Here is a 22,194-nt window from a genome sequence, read left to right on the forward strand (position 1 = left end):
CGGAGTGACGTGACCCAAGGTTGGCGTCTGTTTAATACACTTGTCTGGAAGGCTGTAGGAGCATGTGATTTAAATAAGTTCACCTACTAGGTCTTATGTGGAACCCGGTTTTCATTTAGGAAATTAAAACCTTGTGCTTTCAGAGACACCGTCATTTTTGCGGCCCCTGTTAGACAGAACTGTCACCAAGGGAGAAACAGCGGTCCTGCAGTGCATTGCTGGGGGGAGCCCGCCCCCTCGGCTGAACTGGACGAAAGATGACAGCCCTTTGGTGGTGACAGAGAGGCACTTTTTCGCAGCAGGCAACCAGCTGCTGATCATCGTGGACTCGGATGTCAGCGACGCAGGGAAATACACCTGTGAGATGTCCAATACCCTTGGCACTGAGAGAGGCAATGTTCGTCTGAGTGTGATCCCTACTCCGACCTGCGACTCCCCTCACATGACTGCCCCGTCGCTGGACGGCGACGGATGGGCCACCGTGGGCGTGGTGATCATAGCCGTGGTTTGCTGTGTGGTGGGCACATCCCTCGTGTGGGTGGTCATCATATACCACACAAGGCGGAGGAGCGAAGACTGCAGCATTACCAACACAGGTGTGTAAACACGAGCTGTCATGTGTGCCTGTGGTTTCACAGGCATTCTCGACTGGAGCGTGTCTCCTGGTCTGAGTCTGTCTCAGGAGGTGACTCCGTCACTGCAAGCTGCAGGGATGTGCTCGGCTAAAAAGTGATACCAGTCTGAAACAATGCATTGCGCAAAGGTGAATCCTTTCTATTAAAACCTCATCAGGGTATCCTGGTGGCTGAGACAGAAAATCCAAGCAGAGTAAGGCAACCCTTCTCCAGGATGGACCTGGGGAGGCAGGAGCCACCTGGGAGTCGGCACTCTCCAGCAGTCCTGCTTTGTGATCTGTATGTGCGTGTGCACACACAACATTTTGTGTATTATGAGGATGGGCCGCTGTTAATGAAACAGAGTGTCAAGGGCTTGGATTCATGGTTTTAAGTCATTTCCTATCTAACATATCGTTTTGAAATTTGGGTAGGGGTATATTCCCTGGGTAATGGAGTAAAAATTAACTAGGGTCATAGAGCTGGAAAGCCATCCCTTGCCATTCCTGGTTTTTCCAGAATAGATCTTCCCTGACACATGTTATAGAAAACAGAACAGTCTGTATTGCACTGCTTGCATCAGCCATGGTGAGGCACAACTATTGATGGAATGCTGTTGTCTGGTTACAGATGAGACCAACTTGCCGGCCGACATTCCTAGTTATTTATCATCTCAGGGAACATTAGCAGACAGGCAGGATGGGTACATTTCCTCAGAAAGTGGAAGTCACCACCAGTTTGTTACTTCTTCAGGAGGTGGATTTTTCTTACCACAACACGACAGTGCTGGTGAGTATCTGAGATGTCCGTGGACTGCTTTGAGGTCACAGAGAGGGTCCTGAGCTGCAGAATAATAATATAATAGTAATTCGCAGAAGAAATTGTTAACAGTGATGAGGGGCTGACCCAAGGTTACAAGCAAAGCTACCATCCCCTCCCCTCATCTGCTTTTTGAGAATGGACATAAAAGTTATATTAAAGACTAGATGCTCTGGACAGATACACAGCGGGTGAATTCTCAGGGAAAGAAGGCCCACCTGCTCTGAGTAGGAATAGGGTCCTTTTATAGCTGCTTGGAGAATAAATCTAAACAGGAAAGCAAAAAGCTAACACAAGTAAAAATCATAACAAAGAAACTGAAGAAAATAGAAAATGGAAAAGGAAAGACCTCCTGTGCTCTGGGAGGGGAAAAATCAGGATTGAGGCAAATGGCTATACGATCAGGAGCAATCTACAGATTCATGGCAATTGCCACAAAATCCCAGTGCCTTGGGGAGATGGCTCAGTTGTTAAGAGCACTATGGATCCTCCAGAGCACTTTGCTTTGCTTCCCAGTGGATCAGAACTGCCTGTTATTCCAGCTCTGGGGGAATCTGCTCTTTTATGTTCTCACACACACACACACACACACACACACACATATACAAACAAAACAAAACAAAAACAATCCTTTCTTACATTCTTGAAAAGCACCTCTTTTTTTGATGGTAAAAGAAGATAGACAAATTGATCAAATTTAGTTTCTCTGAGGACCATCCTATTTACATTGTGAATGCCCCCCCGTTGACATCTCCTGCATAGTGTCTGGAGCTTAAAGACTATAGCAGAAAGCTGATGTTGCCCCTACTGTCGGTGCCTTAGGTATTAGCCTAACAGTGGAGGAAGCGTGGTGTAGGAGCATCTTTAGGCAGACCCGTTCATTCCCTCCATGCACACGCAGTAGCAACACTGCCCAGAGAGGTGGTTTAAAGGAACATACACATGCCTGGCACATGCCCCGGACTCTGCTTTGACAAACTGCTGCTGTGCAGCATGAGGAGCCCATACTGTATTTGTATTTGCTGTATATCAGACTGTATGATTGGGAAGGAAGTGCGCTTCCTTTCAGCTCCGGAGTTAGTCACTGGTGAGACAAATGCTCATAGGGGGAGAGAGGGGACCGGGGAGGGGGGGGGAGGAGGGAGCCTGGGGGTGGGACGGACAGACAGACCGACCGACTATGCAGAAGTGCTTGGCAAGACAGTAAGAGCAGGTAGAGCCAAGAGCCAAGCATGAAGTTAGTGTGAAGACTGGCAAAGAGCAGAGACCCAACCTCACTCAGGTACAATGAGGCTAATTGAGAACACGTGAAGAACACCCTTTAAGGGATAGGATTCGGGTATAGAACAGCTCCAGGGCCTCCAAATATTGCTGAGCCACAGTGTGCTTCACTCTTAGAGCACATAGCATCATCCCATCACCATGGCAACTCCAGTAAGATCCTATCAGTGGTCCTCCTCCTAGTCCTTCCGCTGCTACTGTCTGTTTCATTCTGAGTTGTTTAATTGAACTACTCTGAGATGGTTTGATTTTTGACTCTTCTTTGAAGTAGGAAACTAAGAGGTGACTAGCCAAATGTCAATCCCTGGTTCTAGTCAGTTGTGACAGTTTACAGGAAAGCAGTAGTCCTGAGAATTCGAACCATGGTTGTAGACATGGATCCACTTCCCTTAAAACCCAAGTGGGGCTAGCTGCAAAGTTGACATACTTAGCTCAATAGATAATCAGGCCTCTCTCCAGATGCCCCGAATTGGTGGAGCCTAACTTGAAATGTTTACAGTTCTCGACCAAGGAGAGCTTCAGTAGGCTGTTATTCGCCCAGATGCACAGGCCTCAGGAAATTTGAAAAATTCCTATGTGCATGTGTACTTTTCCTTCTTATCACGTTCTAGCCCGGTTTTCTTCTATAATCGCGGAAAGTGCAGAGTGAGTGTTGAGTACAGCTGGGTCACTGACTGAGGGTTGTTTTTTAAGGAACCTGCCATTTTGATGACAGCAGTGAAGCTGATGTGGAAGCTGCCCCTGATCCATTTCTTTGCCCATTCGTGGGCTCCACAGCCCCTGTGTATCTGAAAGGGAGTCTATACAGCCCAGATCCATTTGAAGTTTATCTTCCAGGTATGGTTTTCTTGCTTGAATACAGTTTTGTTTCCTGGGAAGGCATCTCAGCATGCTAACCCTGTCTCTTTTTGTTGTGGATCCCAACTTGAAAAGGTTGCAGTTCTGACCCCAGGATCGCTTTAATGGACCACTGCGAGTCCAGCTACGTGAAGAAGGACTGCTTCTCCTGCGCTCATCCCTCAGAGGAACCCTGTGAGCGGAGCCTCAAGAGCATCCCATGGCCACATTCCAGAAAGCCCATGAGCTCCACTTACTCTCCGACTCTGTGTCTAAACAAGTCCTCTGTGGATTTCAGTACAAGTCCAGAACCAGGATCAGTTACTTCAAGTAACTCTTTCATGGGTACGTTTGTCAAGCCGGGAATTACCTTACTTCTCTGACTCAAACTCAGTGCATTGGCCAACAGTTTTATTCCTAATGTTACTGTGAGGTCCTGTGAGTTCTAAATCCTCTGAGTTTCTGAAATGCCCTTGGGTGGGAATTGCGTGTGGTTATATATTTCATCTGTACCTAAGCCCAGGAGCTTTCTGGATCATGCTGTGTGTGGCGTGTAGGAGACAAGAGTTTGGAGAATGACTTAGGAGCTGAGCTTGTCAGCCATGTGGAAAAAGTGGTTTTGGGTCCTGGCAGCCTGAGGGGTGGAGCTGTATACTCTGCATGGTTGTGGTTTCATATGTCTCGTGGCTTCTGACTGAACTCACAGTGGAGGCCGGGGAAAGCAACATCCTTCCTCCCCTAGCTTCAGACAAGCAAGGCGGCCTCAGCTGAAGAGGCCTGCGGCAGCACAAGCCAGTGCATTCAGACAGCAGCTAGCACCATGGGTAGACTGTGAATTTTTTGGTCTCATGTGTGGGAACTGTTGGAGGGAAGAAGAGAGAGTGCATGCTCTTTTTATGGAGTGAAGCAATCAGGAAAGAAAACAAGCCTCAACCTGCCATGGTGTGTTTTTGTGTTCTTGGTTTGTTTTTAAAGGAGAATTCCAAACGATTTTCCTTGAGTGTTTAAGAAATTTTACCCTTTGTCCCAGTATGATTATTTATATACCTCCCTGAAGGGAAAAAAATGAAGTATGTTTTGTAGAACTAGGGAAGGAATTTTAGTTAATTGAATGATATTTTGCTGCAGTTGAAGAAAAGGCAGGACCCCAGTCTTGAAAGAATGCCCACTGTATTCAGCAGAACCACTTCCCGACTGTGCAGCCCTCCTCCGTGGAGAATCATGGACTCACAAATCCTCAAGCAAGGGCTCAGGGGGCATTTTTCCATTGACAGACTTCAGGAACTTCATTGTTTGATGATTAATGTTACTAAGGGTCATGAGAAAGATTAAAATGGATGCATTTACTCGATGGTTTTAAGTAAGCGAGTGTACAGCTGTTCTGTGATGTATTCTGTATAGTCCGTTCACAGCACGGACCTACACCTGCGCAGGGGCTTACGGAGAAGCTTATCACATTAATGGAAACACGTTTGTCCCTTTCAGGGTTCATTTATGTGCTAGCAGAAGGACCCACGTGCTCATCGGGTCTCTTTTCTTTCAGGAACCTTCGGAAAACCTCTGAGGAGACCGCACCTGGATGCCTTTTCAAGCTTCTCACAACCAACAGACTGTCAGCCAAGGCCCTGCCATAGGAAATCGCTTTCTTCACCAGAGCTGGACTCTGAATCAGAAGAAGATGAAAAAGAAAGGACAGATTTTCAGGAAGAAAATCACAGGTGTACTTATCAACAGATATTGCACACTTACAGGACTCCAGACCGCCAGCCTTGTGATTCGGACACATAGACTGGAGGGGACCAAGGAAAAGCTTCCACATACTACCTCAGCTGGGCTTCTATTTAAAAGACACAGAATCCTATGTTTTTAAACAGACTTACAATGTTTAAAAAGGAAAAAAAAAAGATGCTTTATTTATATAGATGAACCAAAATTACAAAACGTTATAAAAATTTTATACCGGGAATAACTTTCATATAAAAAAATACAACTTTAAAAGTATTTTATAACTTTGTTTTATATGAAAATATCTTATGTAAATTAATGGTATGAGCCCATGACTATTTTATGTATTTTTATAAAGCCAGATTTCCTTTTATTGAGCATGAGTACTGAAGCCTTTTCAATAATCCTGTCTTAACACACTTTTCTGAGTGGCAGTTGCTCGCTCCCTTCTGTTCCACACACCACGTTAATAAAATGTGCCATTTGGTACCACACCCCATTTATACCATAATAATTTCCAATGTATTTTAGACCTAACTCATTCCAATTACCACATCTCAAATGAATTAAAGTTATATTTAACATAGTAAAGTACAATTTTAAAGGAGAGCTAAACAACCCATTCCAGCCACCTCCCCATTGCTGTGTTAACAGACCGACATCCGTAGTCCACAGCCAAGCATGCTGCATGAGAAGGAGTTCCTCACAGCCATCAGAAATGTATTCCTAACTTCACAAACAGAAAGATCTGCTGCTGCAGTCTGTCCACCACCGTAGCTTTAACTGATTCCACAATCCATGTTTCCTTACTGAAGCGTATGCCTAGTGTCTATGCAGGAGCTCCCTACCCACCATGTTACGCCTAGGAGGCTCTTTGTTGCATGTCTCTGAGGTGGGAAGAGGTGCTGTGAGTATTGTCAGATTTCATCCGCAGTTGCTATGAGCTGCTATCCCTCTATGTTGAGCTTCCTGAGCACACATAGTGACTCGGTTAGTGGTCTTCACGAGAGGTGGTGGGTGCACACATAGCAATGCGGCTGGAATATGCACAGTACTCTGAAGGTATTCTGAAGTAATTTTTTTTTTAATGAACATATTTTTATAACTTTGTCATTTCAGCTATACTTGGTTAGAATTTAACTGTTCATGTTACTCCAATGCCTAAGGTCATTTAAGGTGCTTGATTTAAACAATATTAGGGAGAATATTACATATTAAGCTCATGCACACAAGAATGAGCAGATTGTTAACACTATCATATGACTGCAAGAAAAAGAATAGATAAACTTACTGCATTGGAAGACTTGTGATTAAAGTGAACATATGTCGCTGGGAAACACTGGTTTGTATGTGCCATTTAAAAAAAGAAAAGAAAAGAAAAGAAAAGAAAAGCATTTTGGCCTAAGACAAATTGCCATGACAAGAGTTAGTGTAGCATACTAAATTTTCAAAAAAATCAGCAAAACTTGAGGGTGCAGGTTTCAGCCATTTTCTTTTTCTTTCTTTCTCCCTTTCTTTCTTTCTTTCTTTCTTTTTTTTTTTTTTTTTGGACATAAACTGAAAATAGCCCATGGAAAAGCAGAATCTTCTGAGAGGACACTCAAGAGGTAAGGTTCCTTGCCCTGTGTCAGTCTACATTGAGAGGCAAGGCCCAAACTGGAGTCTGAGACAGGAAGTGTATCCCTCCCGTGACTAGGAAATGTGGTTTCCCATGCTTTGGCTTTATTAGACTGTCAGACTTTAGAAATCTTACTGTGAATTCATCTGCACTGTTATCCAAAGTACTGCAAACACAGGCTTCTTAATTAGAAACACTTTTTAAAGGAGCTATTTTTTCTAACTTTAGTGCAAAAGTTTAAATCAGTACCTTAAGCTGAAACACTGGATTCCAGGGCTGGGAAGACAGCTCAGCAGGGAAGAACCCTTGCTGAGTTAACAGAGGCCTTGAGTTCAGTTCCCAACACCCATACATCAGCAAACAATGGCATAACTCCAGTGCCAGAGAGTTGGACAACCTCTGCTGGGATTGCAGGCACCAGATGCTCAGGTGGGACACATACACAGACATGCTTGCAGGCAAGCTCACATGAAATAAAAATAAATCTCTTAACAAACGGAAATATTGGATTCATCGACATGATTTTACCATGCTGGGCGCCCAAAGTTGTGGATCAGATGTACATCATATCTGTCTATAAGAAAAGTACAGAAACTGAACTTCTTTGACATCAGCAAGAAGAGTATTGTTATGGTTTGTATAAGCTCAGCCCAGGGGGTGGCACTATTAGGAGGTGTGGCCTTGTTAGAGTAGGTGTGTCACTGTGGGTGTGGGCTTTAAGACCTTCATCCTAGCTGCCTGGAAGCCAGTATTCTGCTGGCAGCCTTCAGATGAAGATGTAGAACTCTCAGCTTCACCTGCACCATGTCTGCCTGGGTGCTGCCCTGCTCCTGCCTTGATGATAATGGACTGAACCTCTGAACCCGTAAGCCAGCCCCAATTACATGTTGTCCTTATAAGAGTTGCCCTGGTCATGGTGTCTGCTCATAGCAGTGAAATCCTAAGACAAGTATACACTGTGTTGATGCTTTATATAGAATGAGCAACTAATACATAGGCATCAAATCCTCATAAAACAACATAAAAGGAATAGGCAAACATCAATACAAGTTCAATTGCTTGTTCTGCTCATTTTACTTTATTTTTGTAACGTTGGGGATCAAACCCAGGGCCTTAAACCAATGTGTTATCACTGAGCGACAGTCTGACCTAAGATCTGGTTTATTTCTAAGTAAAACACTTAACTGTCAGCATAGCTTTCTTGTTTCCTGATAGAAAAATCTCACCTCATACAAACATATCTTAATAGGTGTTCACAGCACTGTCGTACTTTTCTTCATTCCACTGTTGGCACTAGAGACACTTATTAGGTCTAATCCTGGCCTGTTTAAGATCTTGGAATCAACCTTGGAGTAAGGAACATCCATGTTGACATACATGGCTTAAAAACATGCTCCCAGAATGACAACTCTGAGATTAATTATTTATTAATAGATGCCCAGGCCACAAGCCAGATTTGGCTCATTCTCTGACTAGCTCATAATTTAGGTAACCCATTCAGACTATTCCATCCCTGCCACATGGTTAGTTACCTCTCTTTCAGTCACAGTCCGATTCTTGCTTTGTGTTTCCTGGTAGGAGTCTCTCTCAACATCTCTCCTGTCTCTTCTTTTAGGCTCACCATTTCCCAGAATCCTCTCTTCCTGCCAGTGTCCCACCTCCAGTTTGCTGCCTCAGCTCATTGGCCATCAGGGTTTTTTATTGACAGATGATGCTTAGAAGAGAATCTCTCTACAATATGGTTTTCATTCCCTTCCTACTGTAGGACGGCACAAGTCGTTTCTCAGAGCAGGGTGGTCAGTGCGTTTTGAAGATAGAGAGTACAAGCGCCTTGGTCTCCGGAGTCACTTGGTCTCCATACTGTCTTGATAATGTGAGAGAAATACTATGTAGCCAGTGTTACACGGATGTGCTGTGATGTTGCGTTTCAGGAGAGTGAGAATGGGGGTCATTTCAGACTGCTTTCTCTGTTCGTGGGATCTGAAATGATGAGACGTTTGCAATAGGACAATTTGGAACATGTATTTTTAAGACAGCATGCTATTAACACACTGAACACATGCACCATCCCTCGAAAATCAGTCTTCAAAGAGAGGCCCATCCGTTCATGAACTAAATCATTTCAATGCTCCAGAAATGTGTAGTTACCAGGGCTTCTCTTTCTTCTCAAGGCCTTCTTTACGTCTGTAACACAAGAATACAGCAACAAGCTCTGAGATTTCAAATATGACCTGAAAGCAATTGGTACAATCTTTTAATAGACTAGAGGGTTTGCACATGTGCATTTACAAAATTATCCCAATATCTGAAGTCATTTGCTTGTTTTTCTTCTTTAAGAAATTTGATATTGAGCCGGGCGGTGGTGGCGCACGCCTTTAATCCTAGCACTTGGGAGGCGGAGGCAGGCGGATTTCCGAGTTCGAGGCCAGCTTGGTCTACATAGTGAGTACCAGGACAGCCGGGGTTACAGAGAGAAACCCTGTCTCGAAAAAACCAAAAAAAAAAAAAAGAAATTTGATATTGGATAGAGAACCTTTTGATAAAAAAATGTTTTATTTTTACATAGTTGATCAATTCATCCTAATGGTACAAATTTCGAGTTCATTTTCTTTCTTGCTCACTTGATTTATTTAATACTAAGGATCAGAATGCTTGGCCCTCAATTCTGTATCATAGATTAGATACGCAGGGATGAAGAAAGGTTAACAATACTTATGGAAGTTTTATTGCATTTACATTATTAAAGATCCTTAAGAATGAAAGCAATTCACAGCTGTTACAAGTTAATGCTTAGGTTTTGTCTACAATTATAACTATTTTTTGTTTCATATCTTCATTGGGTCTCATGAGTGACTTTTATTTATCAGGCTTAAAATCTTGGGTCCAGTTGAAAGACAGCAGCGACTGTTATCACAAGGTTATCATGGTTTTCATGAAGTTGATTTGTTTACATTTATTGTTGCTCATCATAGTTTTATGTTGTGTTTGTTGCTTATTTGATTTGCTGTGGTTTTTTGAGATGGAGAACTGAGCTAGGCGAGAGCTTTCCCAGACAGCTACATCCCCAGGCCCATTATGGTCTGTTCTTCTTCCTACATGCGACCTTTTTGGCCTGTCTCCAGTTCAGGGTTGAGTTTGGGCAGCTCATTGATTTACTCCCTTGCCCAACTTCTTTTATGTAGGTAGCTGTGCCTTTTTCTCAGTTTACCTGAAAATGAGCTGAACAGTTGGTGGACAGTAAGAGTTTCCCAATTAGCTAACTATCAGTGCCACATGCTAATGCTGTGGCTCAGTAAGTCTTTGGGACCGGTGGATTTTGTATCTAAAATCCTTTGCTTCCTCACCCAGTCACCTGGAAGTGTGACGTGAACTTTGAGCAGGGCAGCAGCCTTAGCTGTTTTGTCTGTGTTCTCCACCGCTTAGCAGAACAATCCCAACTCCTGCTCTCCCTGTTTACCTGTCAGCCCTCACCATCCCTGTTGAGTGTTCTCAAGGTTAACCCTGCCTCCCCTGGCATCCCACTGGGAAGCCCGAGTTCACATTCCTTTCCCTACACAGTACACAGTGCACAGTGTTCACAATTACCAGAAATAGCTTTCTAAAGTAGATCTGGAGGGATCCTGTCCCTGCTAAAATCCTCACGTAGCTAACTTTAAATCCTAGTTACATAATGAGGTGATTCATGCCTTCACCCCATCCCCACTCTCAGCCTTTCAACTCTACAGTTCTTAGGAGCCTCAGCACACCGTGCCTGCCCACTCACTACCTTTGTGCAGGGTCCTGTGTCATGTTTGTCTTAGAAAACATGCAATGAGTTGCTAGGAGCTGTCTTATATGCCATGGCTGTAACATTTATTCTTTTTATATTTATGTGTGTGTGCATGTGTGTGTGTATACTTGTGCACACATGTGCACATGTGCACATGTATGTACAAATAGGGGTGGATATCATAGTGTAACTTACAGTAGCTGGTTCTCTCCTCCCACCAGGCTTGCTGAGCGATAGTTAAGATGGCAAGCTTGACAGTAAGTTGATGCCTTTACTCGAGGAGCCATCTCATCAGCCCCGTGATAGTCATTCTCAAATAAATATTTATTCTTACAACTGCTATTCCCTCAAAACCCTAATTGAACACAAACTATTATCACCCAGGTTGCTTTTCCTCATGGCTCCCCTGCAAACCTCTGTAGGACCCAGCCTGTGACTTTATTACGTCCATGGGAGCTTTTTCCTCTCTTTCACTCCTGAGCTACCAGGAGAAAATCATAAGAAAGTAGTATTCACGAAGCCATCTGTGATACATGGCAAGCGATAAACAGAGTCAATCTGTACAACAACAGGGCAGTTTCTACAAAAATAAAGAAATAGGTGAAATTGTTAGGAGTTGGGTGTGGCACAGTCCCTGAGGGCCTATGTGTGGCAAGCATAAGTGCTGAATATGGTAACAGATGGTGGATCTATCGAAGGAGGGGCTAGTGCAAGACCACTGAGTCACTGGAGACATCCTCAGAAGGAATTTGATAGCTCTTATGAGACCTGTGAGTTCCCACACACAGGGTTGCTTAAAAGAGCCCAGCTGGCCACCGCTGGTTTCCTGTCTGGCCTTGTGACCCTCTCCACATCTGCTCCTGTACCCTTGGTGCCACTGGCCACCTCACCAGAGCCAGCAGAATGTCCTTCAGCTTCCAAACCACAAGGTAACTGCTTTTCTGGGTAAGTTCTCATCCTCAGGATTTTGTAGTAGTAACAGAAACCAAAGGAAGACAGTTCAAACCCCTGTCTGTCTGTTTGTTTAGAAACACCCTCTAGATCAGTGACTCTCAACCCGAGACTCTCGACCCTACGAGGCTCAAAGAACCATCCCAAAACACTGATATTTATACAGTCTGTAACAGTAGAAAAGTTACAGTTATGAAGTATTAACAAATATCATTTTATGGTCGGGGATCACCACAGCATGAGGAACTGTGTTAAAGGGTCTCAGGGTCAGGAAGGGTGAGAGCCTCTGCTTTAGATGATATGGCCCACTTACCAGGAAGCTCAGCTCAGGTGCAGTGTACCAGGGGTAAATAGATGTGTTCAGAGATTAATTATTTCCTCTGGGAAAAGTGGCTTCACATGAGTGTAGTGTGCACGTGCATGTGTTTACATGTGTGTTGTTTTTGATGGCTAAAGACTGGCCCATAAATATGTCCATCTCATTTTTTGTAAATATTAAAATCTGTTTTAATATGTGTGTGTGTGTGTGTGTGTGTGTGATAGTGCATGAGTGAGAGTCAGAGAATAGCCTGTGGGAGTCACTTCCTTTCTTCCATCCCATTAGGCAGGGGATTAAACAGTCACTGGACTTAGCAGTAGGTGTCTTTTCCTGTGGAGCCATCTCACCAACCACTGCCCGTCTCATTTTTGTACATGTGATTGTGTCTCATAAAAACAACATGCACATGCATGTATGCATGCATGCACACCTATGCGTATACATGTTTGCCTTTTTTGGTTTCCATTCAAAGTGAGAACCCACAGTGCTAACCAAGCAGGCACTCCTACTTGGGAGCAGGGAGTGAGTGAAAGCTGAAGAAGAGACCAGAGCTGTAGGTTTTCAGTGAGGTGGGCTATAGTACACTTGTACTTATGGGTAATGCCCACTATAAGTGGGTACATATTATATGTACCCTTCTGCCTCTGGGTTACCTCACTCAGGATGATATTCTCAAGTTTCACCCATTTGCCATGCAGAAGAAATAGTCTTAAGGAAGAGGGTAGAAACCCTCTAGATCAGTGTTTCACAATCTGTACATCGTGACTCTCAAAGGAGTCACATACCAGATAACATGTCAGATGTTTACAATTCATAACAGAATTAAAATTACAGTTATGAACTAGCTATGAAATGATTTTATGGTTGGGAATCACCCTAACATGAGGAATTAATTAAATAATTAAAATAATTAATAATAATTAATAATTATAGTAACACAGCATTAGATGAAAATTGCGTCTGTGTGGAGAGGTTATATATTTACAGAGATGCAGGTAAGAGAACCCAGGGGCAGGAGAGACACAGATGAGGCCTTGTGCATATTAAGTTTGTCTTTAACCATGTTAAGTCTATGGCTGTCTTGATATACAGACTAAAGTGGACAGCATTGGAAGTAAGCCAGTTGCCTATAAAGATAGAAAGATGTCTAATTTCATGTGGAGGACAGTGTAGAACAATAAGGTTTATTGTAGAGAATGTCAGCTCAGCTTTGGGCCAACTCAGGAATTCTGAGTGATATTCAAATGGAAATGTCAGGTTGGCAGTCAGGTATATGAATCTGGGATGAATTTATGAGCTCAGAAATCATTAACATAAAAATATCATTGGAGGACTTTGGATAAACTTATTTACTAAGGGAGAAAACAGAGAGAGAGAGAGAGAGAGAGAGGTTGAGAGAGAGGGAGAGGGAGAGAAAGAGAGAGATTGAGAGAGAGGGAGAGGGAGAGAGAAAGCTGGGCTCTGGTGCTCACTAACAAAGCCTCTAACTAAAGAGTCCATCTTAGCTGACTGAGATGGAGCCAGTAGCTAGGCAAGAAGAAAAGCCCAGGTGGTATCAGAAAACCAAGTTAAAAAAAAAAAAAAACTATCAAGGAGTGTAGACTGACCACTCTCTCCACCTGCAACTGTTAAAAGGTCAAAAAAAAAAAAAAAATGGAGCCTGAGAATCTGTAAGCCAGTTAGTCATATGAAAATCAAAAATGTCTGTGAGAGTAACTTGGCTAGAGTCATGATGGAAATTGAACTCAGGACCTCTGGAAGAGCACTGTCTAGTGCTCTTAACCGCTGAGCCACCTCTCTAGCCCCCAAATGTTCATTTTTAACATTCTGGGGAACATCTTATTTTGCTATGCTGTTGTACTGGCTGGTTTTGTGTGTCAACTTGACACAATTCAGAGTCATCAGAGAGGAAGGAGTCTCAGTTGAGAAAATGCCTCCATAAGATCCAGCTGTAAGGCAATTTCTCAATTAGTGATCAGTGGGGGAGGGCCCATACCATTGTGGGTGGTGCCATCCCTGGGCTGGTGGTCTTGGGTTCTATAAGAAAGCAGCTGAGCAAGTCGTGAGGAGCAAGCCAGTAAGCAGCACTCCTCAAGGCCTCTGCATCAGCTCCTGCCTCCTGCCCTGCTTGAGTTCCAGTCCTGACTTCCTTTAGTGATGAACGTTGCTGTGGAAGTGTAAGCTGAATAAACCCTTTCCTCCACAACTTACTCTTTTAGTCATGCTGATTTGTCACAATAGAAACCCTAAGACAAATTGGTACCAGCATACCGAAGTTACTGCCGTGACACACCTGACTGGTGGAGGATTGTGGAAGGACTTTGGAACTTTGGGCTTAAAGAGAGAGCCATTGAGTGTGGAGACCTCAGTGGGATGTTCTGCAGGAGCTTGCAAGACAAGAAATGTTGAGAGCTGTGCAGAAGATGGAGGCCTGGCTTGTGACATTTCAGAGGGAAGATTAAAGACTCTAGCAGGTCCAGCTTGCTATTTTGATTTAAGAGGCTGTGGGTTCTTGTCAGCTGGGGGTGAACAATCAGCTGTGATGAACAAGCTACCAGCACTATTAAAGTGAGACCTTCGCATTACTGGGACAATTGATGTTGGTTAGCTGAAGCTAAGAAATTAGCAGTGATTAAGAAGAGACGGTATCACTGAGGTAAAATCTTCTGAGAAGTGTTTCTTGAGCGCACAAAGAAGCTGTGTTCTAGAGGTGGCCAAGGTTGTACCGTGTGCTGGCAGCCAGGCTTGGTAATGTGAAATGATCATCCAGCTGCTGCTGGTTTTGAAAGCATGAAGGGATCCTGGAGAGTAGCTGAGGCTTGGCACTGTGAGAGTCCAGGAGAGGCTGGAGGTAAAGGTGCAGCCTCTGTAGCAGTTGAAGGGCAAGGACTAAAGGCATCATGGCACAGAAACTGAGGCTTGACAATATGAAGAGAGCCTATGAGATCTATTGGTGAAAGTGCAGTCCAGTTATAGCAGAAGACCCCATCATTTTGGAGATGCCAGTACCATGGGGCGACCACCAAAGCCAGCAGCAGCAGTGGAGTGTAGTCCGTCACAGCCTAGAAGACAAACTGTGCTACAGAGGAAAGAGCTGGAGAGGTGTCCCAAGCACTTTGGAGGATCCCAAAAGACCGTGAGTTGATCCTAAACATTGCAAACAGAGTTATTTATACTGTTGGAGTTTAGTTTTGCTTGGTTCAGACTGCAACTGGGCCCTGCTTTGTCTCTCTTAAAGAAGGTATTTAATTTTGATTTATATGACTACCCTCAGCCAAAAGACTTTTAAAAGAGATTTTGAATTTTAAGAGAGATTGGATAATTAAAAAATATAGAAATTTTAATGTGTTTGAATTTGTAAAAGACTGTGGAACTTTTAAAGCTATTTATGTTTTTAGTGAGAGATCTTGGGGATGAATAAGAAAGGAAGGGTTAGGGCATGTTTGTGTGTCAAATTGACAAGGGATCAGATGTATTGGCTGGTTTTGTGTCAACTTGAAACAAGCTAGAGTCTTCAGAGAGAAAGGAGCCTCAGTCGAGGAAATGCCTCCGTGGGATCCAGCTGTAAGGCATTTCCTCAGTTAGTGATCAATGGGGGAGGCATTACACAATCAGCTCATTGTGGGTGATGCCATCCATGGGCTGGTTTTCCTGGGTTCTATAAGAAAGAAGGCTGAACAGTAAGTAACATCCCTCCATGGTCTCTGCATCAGCTCTTGCCTCTAGATTCCTGCCCTGTTTGAGTTCCTGTCCTGACTTTTTTTGGTGATGAACAACAATGTGAAAGTATAAACAGAGGAAATCTTTCCTCCCCAACTTGGTTTTTGCTCATGGTCTTTTGTCTCAGCAATAGAAACCATAGCTAAGAAAGCTGTGTTAATCAGAGTCCTATTGCCATTATAAAATACCTGAAAAAAATTACAACTCCAATTAAAAAGATCCCAAAGTTGTCTATCTTGTCTGTGTTCAGTACCTGGTGGGTGACTGCTATTAACCTCAGATGGTTAGGAACAGAGAGGGAAAACTACTAAAGCCGAACCTCCAAGGGCACACCCCAGTGCTTTTACCCATTAAGCTTCACCCCTTTAAAAGCCACTATCTTGTGGTTGTGCCAAACTCTGGAAACTAAGCCCTTAACACATGATTCCTAGGGGGACAGTTGAGATCTAATATCCAGCATGTGCACATGAATGTAATTTCAAGCCTTAGTGATTCTTCTGTACCGCTCTCTTAGTTCGCTTCTGGATTCCTATCTCTGACTTCCATGAAAACTCCCAAACTCCAAAAGATTGTTAGCAACTACTGCTGTTTTTTCAAACAGAAGTTACATTGTATCCAAGTCCGAAGGACCAATGATCCTAGCACACAGGGAGCCATAGTAGCCAGGTACATAGTAACCAGCAACTAAAGCATAGTGGGTACTCTGTGGCCAACTGCGATCAGTTGCTCCTGGTGGGAGCTGTCTTCCAGGCAGAGGTTTAGGTAAACCCTTGTATTTTCTTTCATCCTTCAGTTTGCTAATATCCACTCTAGCTCCAGAAAGGTCTAACATCACAGGGGCCCAGCACCTCCTACATGACAGTTGTGTAGAAAGTATTGCACATGCATGTGTCAACAGAGGCCAGCCCCACAACCTGAGATGCCAACAGGTACAACCATGTTGCCAACATATTCTGGATACTCCATTGCTAGCTTGGGAACTCTTACATATATAAAACTGTGCCAGAGCTCCGAACTGTGGTGAATGAAGCTCTTGTGTTCTTCCCTTTGGCTGAATTCCCTACGTCCCCCAACTTGGAGCTCACCTCAGCCCAGGTGTTCCTGAATAAGTAGTATAGATTTATACTTCCAGTCCAGCACAAGTTGGGTCTACATATAAAAACAAGCTATTAAAGCCAACGACCATTTTTTTTTTAATGAAAGCTGTAGAAGAGAAATGTTGAAGGGGTTCTTTGGTTTCATTAAATAGTGCTCCCACCCTAGGGAAAATGAAGGCCGTCTTTTAGGGCCAGGTGTTCTTTAGAATTTAGCAATAATGGCAAGGAGAGGATGAGCTCACTTTTAAAAAAATCATAGAAGGTTATGGGGGCTTTGCAAGCATGTATATGATCTTAAACATGTCACATAAAAATAGAAGAGAGAAAGAGAGAAAAGGAGAGAGAGGGAGAGAGAGGGAGAGAGAGAGAAAGAGAGAGGAACCCAATGTCAATACAATCCTGCAGTGTCTCCATGTCACTCAGGAAGTTAGACCTGAGCCTGGCTCCCCTCCCCTCACCCACCTTGTTCTACAGGTGCTCATATAAATCAATTAGGGGCTGACATAATTGACTGCCTGAAAAATGCTCCGTGATAATGCAGCTCAGGAGAACCTGGAATTTCTGAGGTACACATTGTAAGGCTTTCAATGTAGCAGTAAATTCCACGTGTCAGTGCAGGTGGATAGCTAAGTTGTAAATACAATATTTCTCCAGCTCCTAAACCACTCCTTGGATGACTGACCAAAGCAAATGTGATTCAATACAACTACTTAGACCTTAAAGGGTAAAATACCAGACCTTCATCAAATTCAGACCAAAAAAAAAAAAAAAAAAAAGATGGGATATGCTCAGATGTGTGAACGTGTGGGCAGAATGGAGGGAAGGAGGGTAAATACTAGTGGCCAAGGGTTCCAGCAGAAGCAATTAGAGGACTCATTATTTGGAAAATTGTAAAAGAAAAGACAGTGGCTAGACATGCGCTCAGTTCCTTGGGAGTAATTTAAAGAGACACAGCCCACCTCGCCCACTCCTGGTATAGACTGCAGCAGCAAGCCATGCACGTGTGACTTATATTTTCCACTATTAATGGCTGAGGGCGGAAGTGCTCAGGATCCAAGTTGTTCTCCTAGACCCCCTTCTGTTTAGAGAAAGCAAACGGAACCTACAGTTACCTTCCTATGTGTGGAGAGTGGAGGGTAAGTTGTAGCTTTCATACATTGGCTTACTCTCTACAAGTAAGCACTGTAACACTTTCCATGCTCTCTCTAGCTTTTACTACAACTGAGACCACAGCAGACGTTCTAATGCTGTGCTGAGGAATATGTAAGATCTAAGAGACATCCTCCTAGATGCACAGAGAATGTACAGCCAAGAACAGCAGTGCAGTTATGCTTAGAGAAAAATTCAAAATTTTAATATGTCCCATGTGACCTTTTAAAATGAAGTACCATTACTTCATCTAATTGCTTTTAATTCTCTATAGTTTTATATGTCAGTATGTCCAGTTTTATATGTCAGTATGTCCAAATAAATATTGATTATTTGTGGGAAGAATAAAAACCTTTCAGCAGAATTATATGCATGCCTGGCACTGGCAGAGGTCACAAGGGGTCTACATATCTCCTGGAACTGGAGTTATAGTCAATTGTGAGCCTTCTGTAGGTTCTGGGGTTAGAATCTGGGTCCTTTGCAAGAGCAACAAGTGCTCTTAACATCTGAAAAATGCCCTTAAAAAAAAAAAGCAACCCACTAAATCTAATATAAGCTGTTCATATGTATATGATAGATCAATTTCTCAAGTTTTATTATGATTGTCTATATATTTTGATAACTTGAAATATGAAAGAATTTGCTGTTATTTTAATTCAGCTAAGATTCTTTAGTGCCTATGCCAAACAGTTTTTAGTGCACTAAAAACAAATCACATCATTTGATCTACATAATAATCCTATGAAGTAGATACAGTGAGGTAATTCTTATCAGCATCTTTATATATTACAGCCAAGGAAAAATGAAACACAATCTAAGTACTTTTTCATGATCTGAAATGTCAAACTAAAAATTTATTCTAGGTTAAGAATTAACTTATAGTTGAGCCTGTCCATTTTTTAAGGCTTTGTTGTTGTTTGTTTGTTTGTTTTTTATGTGTATAGATGCTTTACCTGCATGTTTGTTTGTGTGTGCCTGGTGCCCTTGGAGGCCAGAAGAGGGCATTGGATCCCCTGGAATTTGAGTTATAGATGATTGTGATCCACCATATAGGTGCTGGGAATTGAACTCTAGATTTCTGAAAGAGCAGCCAGTGCTCCTAAGCACCGAAGCATCATCTCCAGTGATCCTGGGTTTTAACATTTACCATGTTAACTTGAAACCTAATGAATTCATGGTGCTTTTGTTTTGTGTTTTGTTTGGTCTGTGTATGTGTACATGATATGCATGCATGTATGTCTATGTATTTGTGGACACATGTGTATAGGTGTGTGTGTGTGTGCATGTGTGTGTGTGCACGTGAAGGCCCAAGGTTAATATTGAATATCTGTCAATCATTCACTTTTGGAACATGGTCCAGGAATGGGGTAGTGTGAGGAGAATTCTGAGTGTTTGTGAGAACACTCCAAGATGAGATGAGTCTCATGACTTCAGTTTATTCAAAACACAAAATTGTTCTTGGAATGTGTGTTTGTGTTCCTCCCAAGTGTAGGGGATAGGAGTGAATCTACTCCAGGTTATTCATTACAACTGGGTATTGTTATTTGTTTAGATACCTATGGTTTTTACCATATACAGCTTGTCCTCATGATTGTAAACAGCTAAGACTCATGAGAGCTTAACTCATGTGACCTTTCTTAACTTTCAGAGCTTGAATTGTCTGATGCTCTGAATAAAGTTAGCTATTGCATGAGACGTTAGTCATCTGCATTTCTTGGCTCCATTCTTCCAATTCTATACTACCTTATATACTGAACCCAGGGTCATTTGACCCAAAAGCTTGCCAGTTAGGCGAATTTGAGTAACCAGCTTGCTTTAAATCACCTGTGTCTGGCTATTTCCTGAGTACTTAGGTGTGTTACACCTCAGAGTCCAAGGAATCTGCACACCTGTCCTCAGGAGAATTCAACGAGTCTTTGAAAGAGTTTTGAAATGTCTCCCCATCCTGAAACTGTATGCTTTTATGATTATTGCCTCTTTTTGTGAGTGTGTGATTGTGTTATTCAATATATTTTTGCTCAGTCTTTTAGAATGTTAGTGTTTAATGAATATATAAACAACATTTATATATCAACCATAAAATGCTTTATAATAAAGTTTACAAATGTTTCCAGGTGTGTTGTTTAACTTAATCCTGAGGTATTAATCAAGTTCAGACAATTTTCCTACTGTTCTCAGTCAAGCCTCTGGCTTCTCTCTCCCATGGTGGCTGGGATGGTAGCACATCCTCTCCATCCCAGCTTTAGAAGTCACCATCAGAAGTTTCTTCTAGTCCCTTTACCCCCTCCATTTTTTTAAATTTAAATAATGGTCTACCATGAATTTGATTGGAGGAGAGATTTGTCATTTTTAGGTGCTTGAGTATTATTTTTTAGAGCATTTATTAATCCACCTATTCCCTTTCCTCTGTTATTAAATGCTTCATCATGTCTAAATCGTTGTGTTGTTTGAAGGTTAACCACCCTTATTTTTAAGAAAAACATGTTTTCAAAACACCATTTTCTGAAACATAGGTTTGTGTTTGTGTGTGTGTGTCTCACATAATATGTGTACACATACATATGTAATTCCAGCTAAGTGATATTTTTGGTTCTCCTTCCTTTATAGGGCAGAGAATATTTGTCCAACCTATAAAGTTATCACTCCTAAAAGATCTAAAGAAGATGAATGTTTTCTTTTCGTCTATTTTTTTTTAAAACAAAGAAGACAAAGCTCTCTCAGCAGAGTAGGTCAGGCCTCAAGGGTTGGCTCAGAAGCTGCAACCCACTGTTGTCAAGGAACAACTTAAGGCTCCCTCATGCTTCCATCTGATATGTAGCCTTTACTAAATGACAACAATGTTCCCACCTAAAACACCTCTAAGGTTTTGGTTACAAGGCTACAATGTCTCCCTCTCTTGACAGCTTTTGTCTGACTGTGCTTGGAAACTTTGGAAGGTGTCCTTTTCAGCACTAAGCAAACAAACAAATAAACAACAACAACAAAACTAACTTAGGATGTTTGTGTGATTATGGAACTGCCCTTCATTTTGTCATGATTTTCTCCTTCCCTTTCTTCTTGGTACTGCCCCCGGTACCCAGGGCCTGCTCAACAAATGTTAATGGCTGTGATCTTCACCATTGGCAGTTTGAAAAGTGGGTGATTATTGTCTATAAGCAACAAGGGAGACACTCTTTGCTATTTATGCTAATGTGTGAGCACTTGGGAAGACATCTACAAACAGTAACGGTAAAGCTGAACTCTTTAGCTCCTTTCAAAGCAAACACAGGCTTCATCCAAGAGGAAGAGTGACACCTATTGTTCTGGGCATGATTATCCATGTTTCCTCCCACATCAATTCTGGCCCGTGTCAGTAATGTCTGCTATTAATAAGACGGGGTCTAGCACAAAGTGATACTTGCTTGCCCTTTGCAGCACAAGGATGGCTGATATCTGCAGCATTTGATTGTCAGCTTTCTTGGCTAATTACACATGCAGCAGTAGCTGTATTTTAGCTCCTGCTTTCAAAGAGCAAGTCATTAAAGACAGAGAAAATGCACACAAGCCCAGCTATAGAGCATCCTTTTAAATTGCTAAGAAAACTGAATTGGGGACGAATCATTCCTTTAAGCATAATTGGTAAAAACTCTTGACTTCTCTGTATAAAATTTAGTTCTGTAATTTTAAGGGGAAAGAAATTAAAACTTTAAGATTTATGTTTTATCTGACCTATATTAAAAAATAACTCCCCATAAAAGGTCACTGTCGACTGTCAAGACATTGAGTTTTATGTGATCATTTTGTGTTCTGTTAGACATGAGAAAATGGTCCTGTGGGTAAAGCCTGGCATCTGGCCTCAAGTCTAGCATCTCAGGTGACAAGAAAGATCTTGAGGTAGATACGGCAGCACTTGTTCCATATCCTGTGGTAAAACACGGCTGGATGCTTTTTGAAATGTGTTTGGTATTATTTACTATAAGATATGTTATGTACAGTGACTCATTGGAATGCTGGAGGAATCATTTGCTCTGTAACACACAGCTTTCAAAAGCTTACTAACATTTTCAGCATCACAAGATCCATCTTTGAAGTTGCTAAAAGAACAAATAATTTAAATTTCTATGAACTTTTATAAATTATAAGTGCTACAGTTTTTATTTTTCCTAAGTTAGAACATAACACAAACTATTTTAACCTTACTCATGTGTGCACTCTTAGAGGTATAGTAGTATGGGCCTGGCAGGATATATTCACTTGTTTAATGGTGGCCTAAACATCATGGGAGTAACCAGTCACTTTCTGATCAAATTTTAGGC

The 22,194-nt window shown here is 42.3% G+C and overlaps 1 protein-coding gene across 1 annotated transcript in view; it reads left to right on the forward strand.

The window, feature by feature from the left end:
• The window catches only part of Lrig3 (leucine rich repeats and immunoglobulin like domains 3), a 48,779-nt gene extending 43,009 nt beyond the window's left edge, over positions 1–5,770 (forward strand). Inside the window, exons 15-19 of the mRNA XM_031348936.1 lie at positions 144–596; positions 1,245–1,403; positions 3,408–3,551; positions 3,648–3,896; positions 5,095–5,770. Of these exons, the coding sequence (XP_031204796.1) occupies positions 144–596; positions 1,245–1,403; positions 3,408–3,551; positions 3,648–3,896; positions 5,095–5,339 (1,250 nt within the window). The 3' untranslated portion in view covers positions 5,340–5,770. The remainder of the gene's footprint in view (positions 1–143; positions 597–1,244; positions 1,404–3,407; positions 3,552–3,647; positions 3,897–5,094) is intronic.
• The last annotated feature ends 16,424 nt before the right edge of the window (positions 5,771–22,194 follow it).

This window comes from Mastomys coucha, unplaced genomic scaffold (assembly GCF_008632895.1).
Source record: "Mastomys coucha isolate ucsf_1 unplaced genomic scaffold, UCSF_Mcou_1 pScaffold4, whole genome shotgun sequence".
Lineage (NCBI taxonomy): Eukaryota > Metazoa > Chordata > Mammalia > Rodentia > Muridae > Mastomys > Mastomys coucha.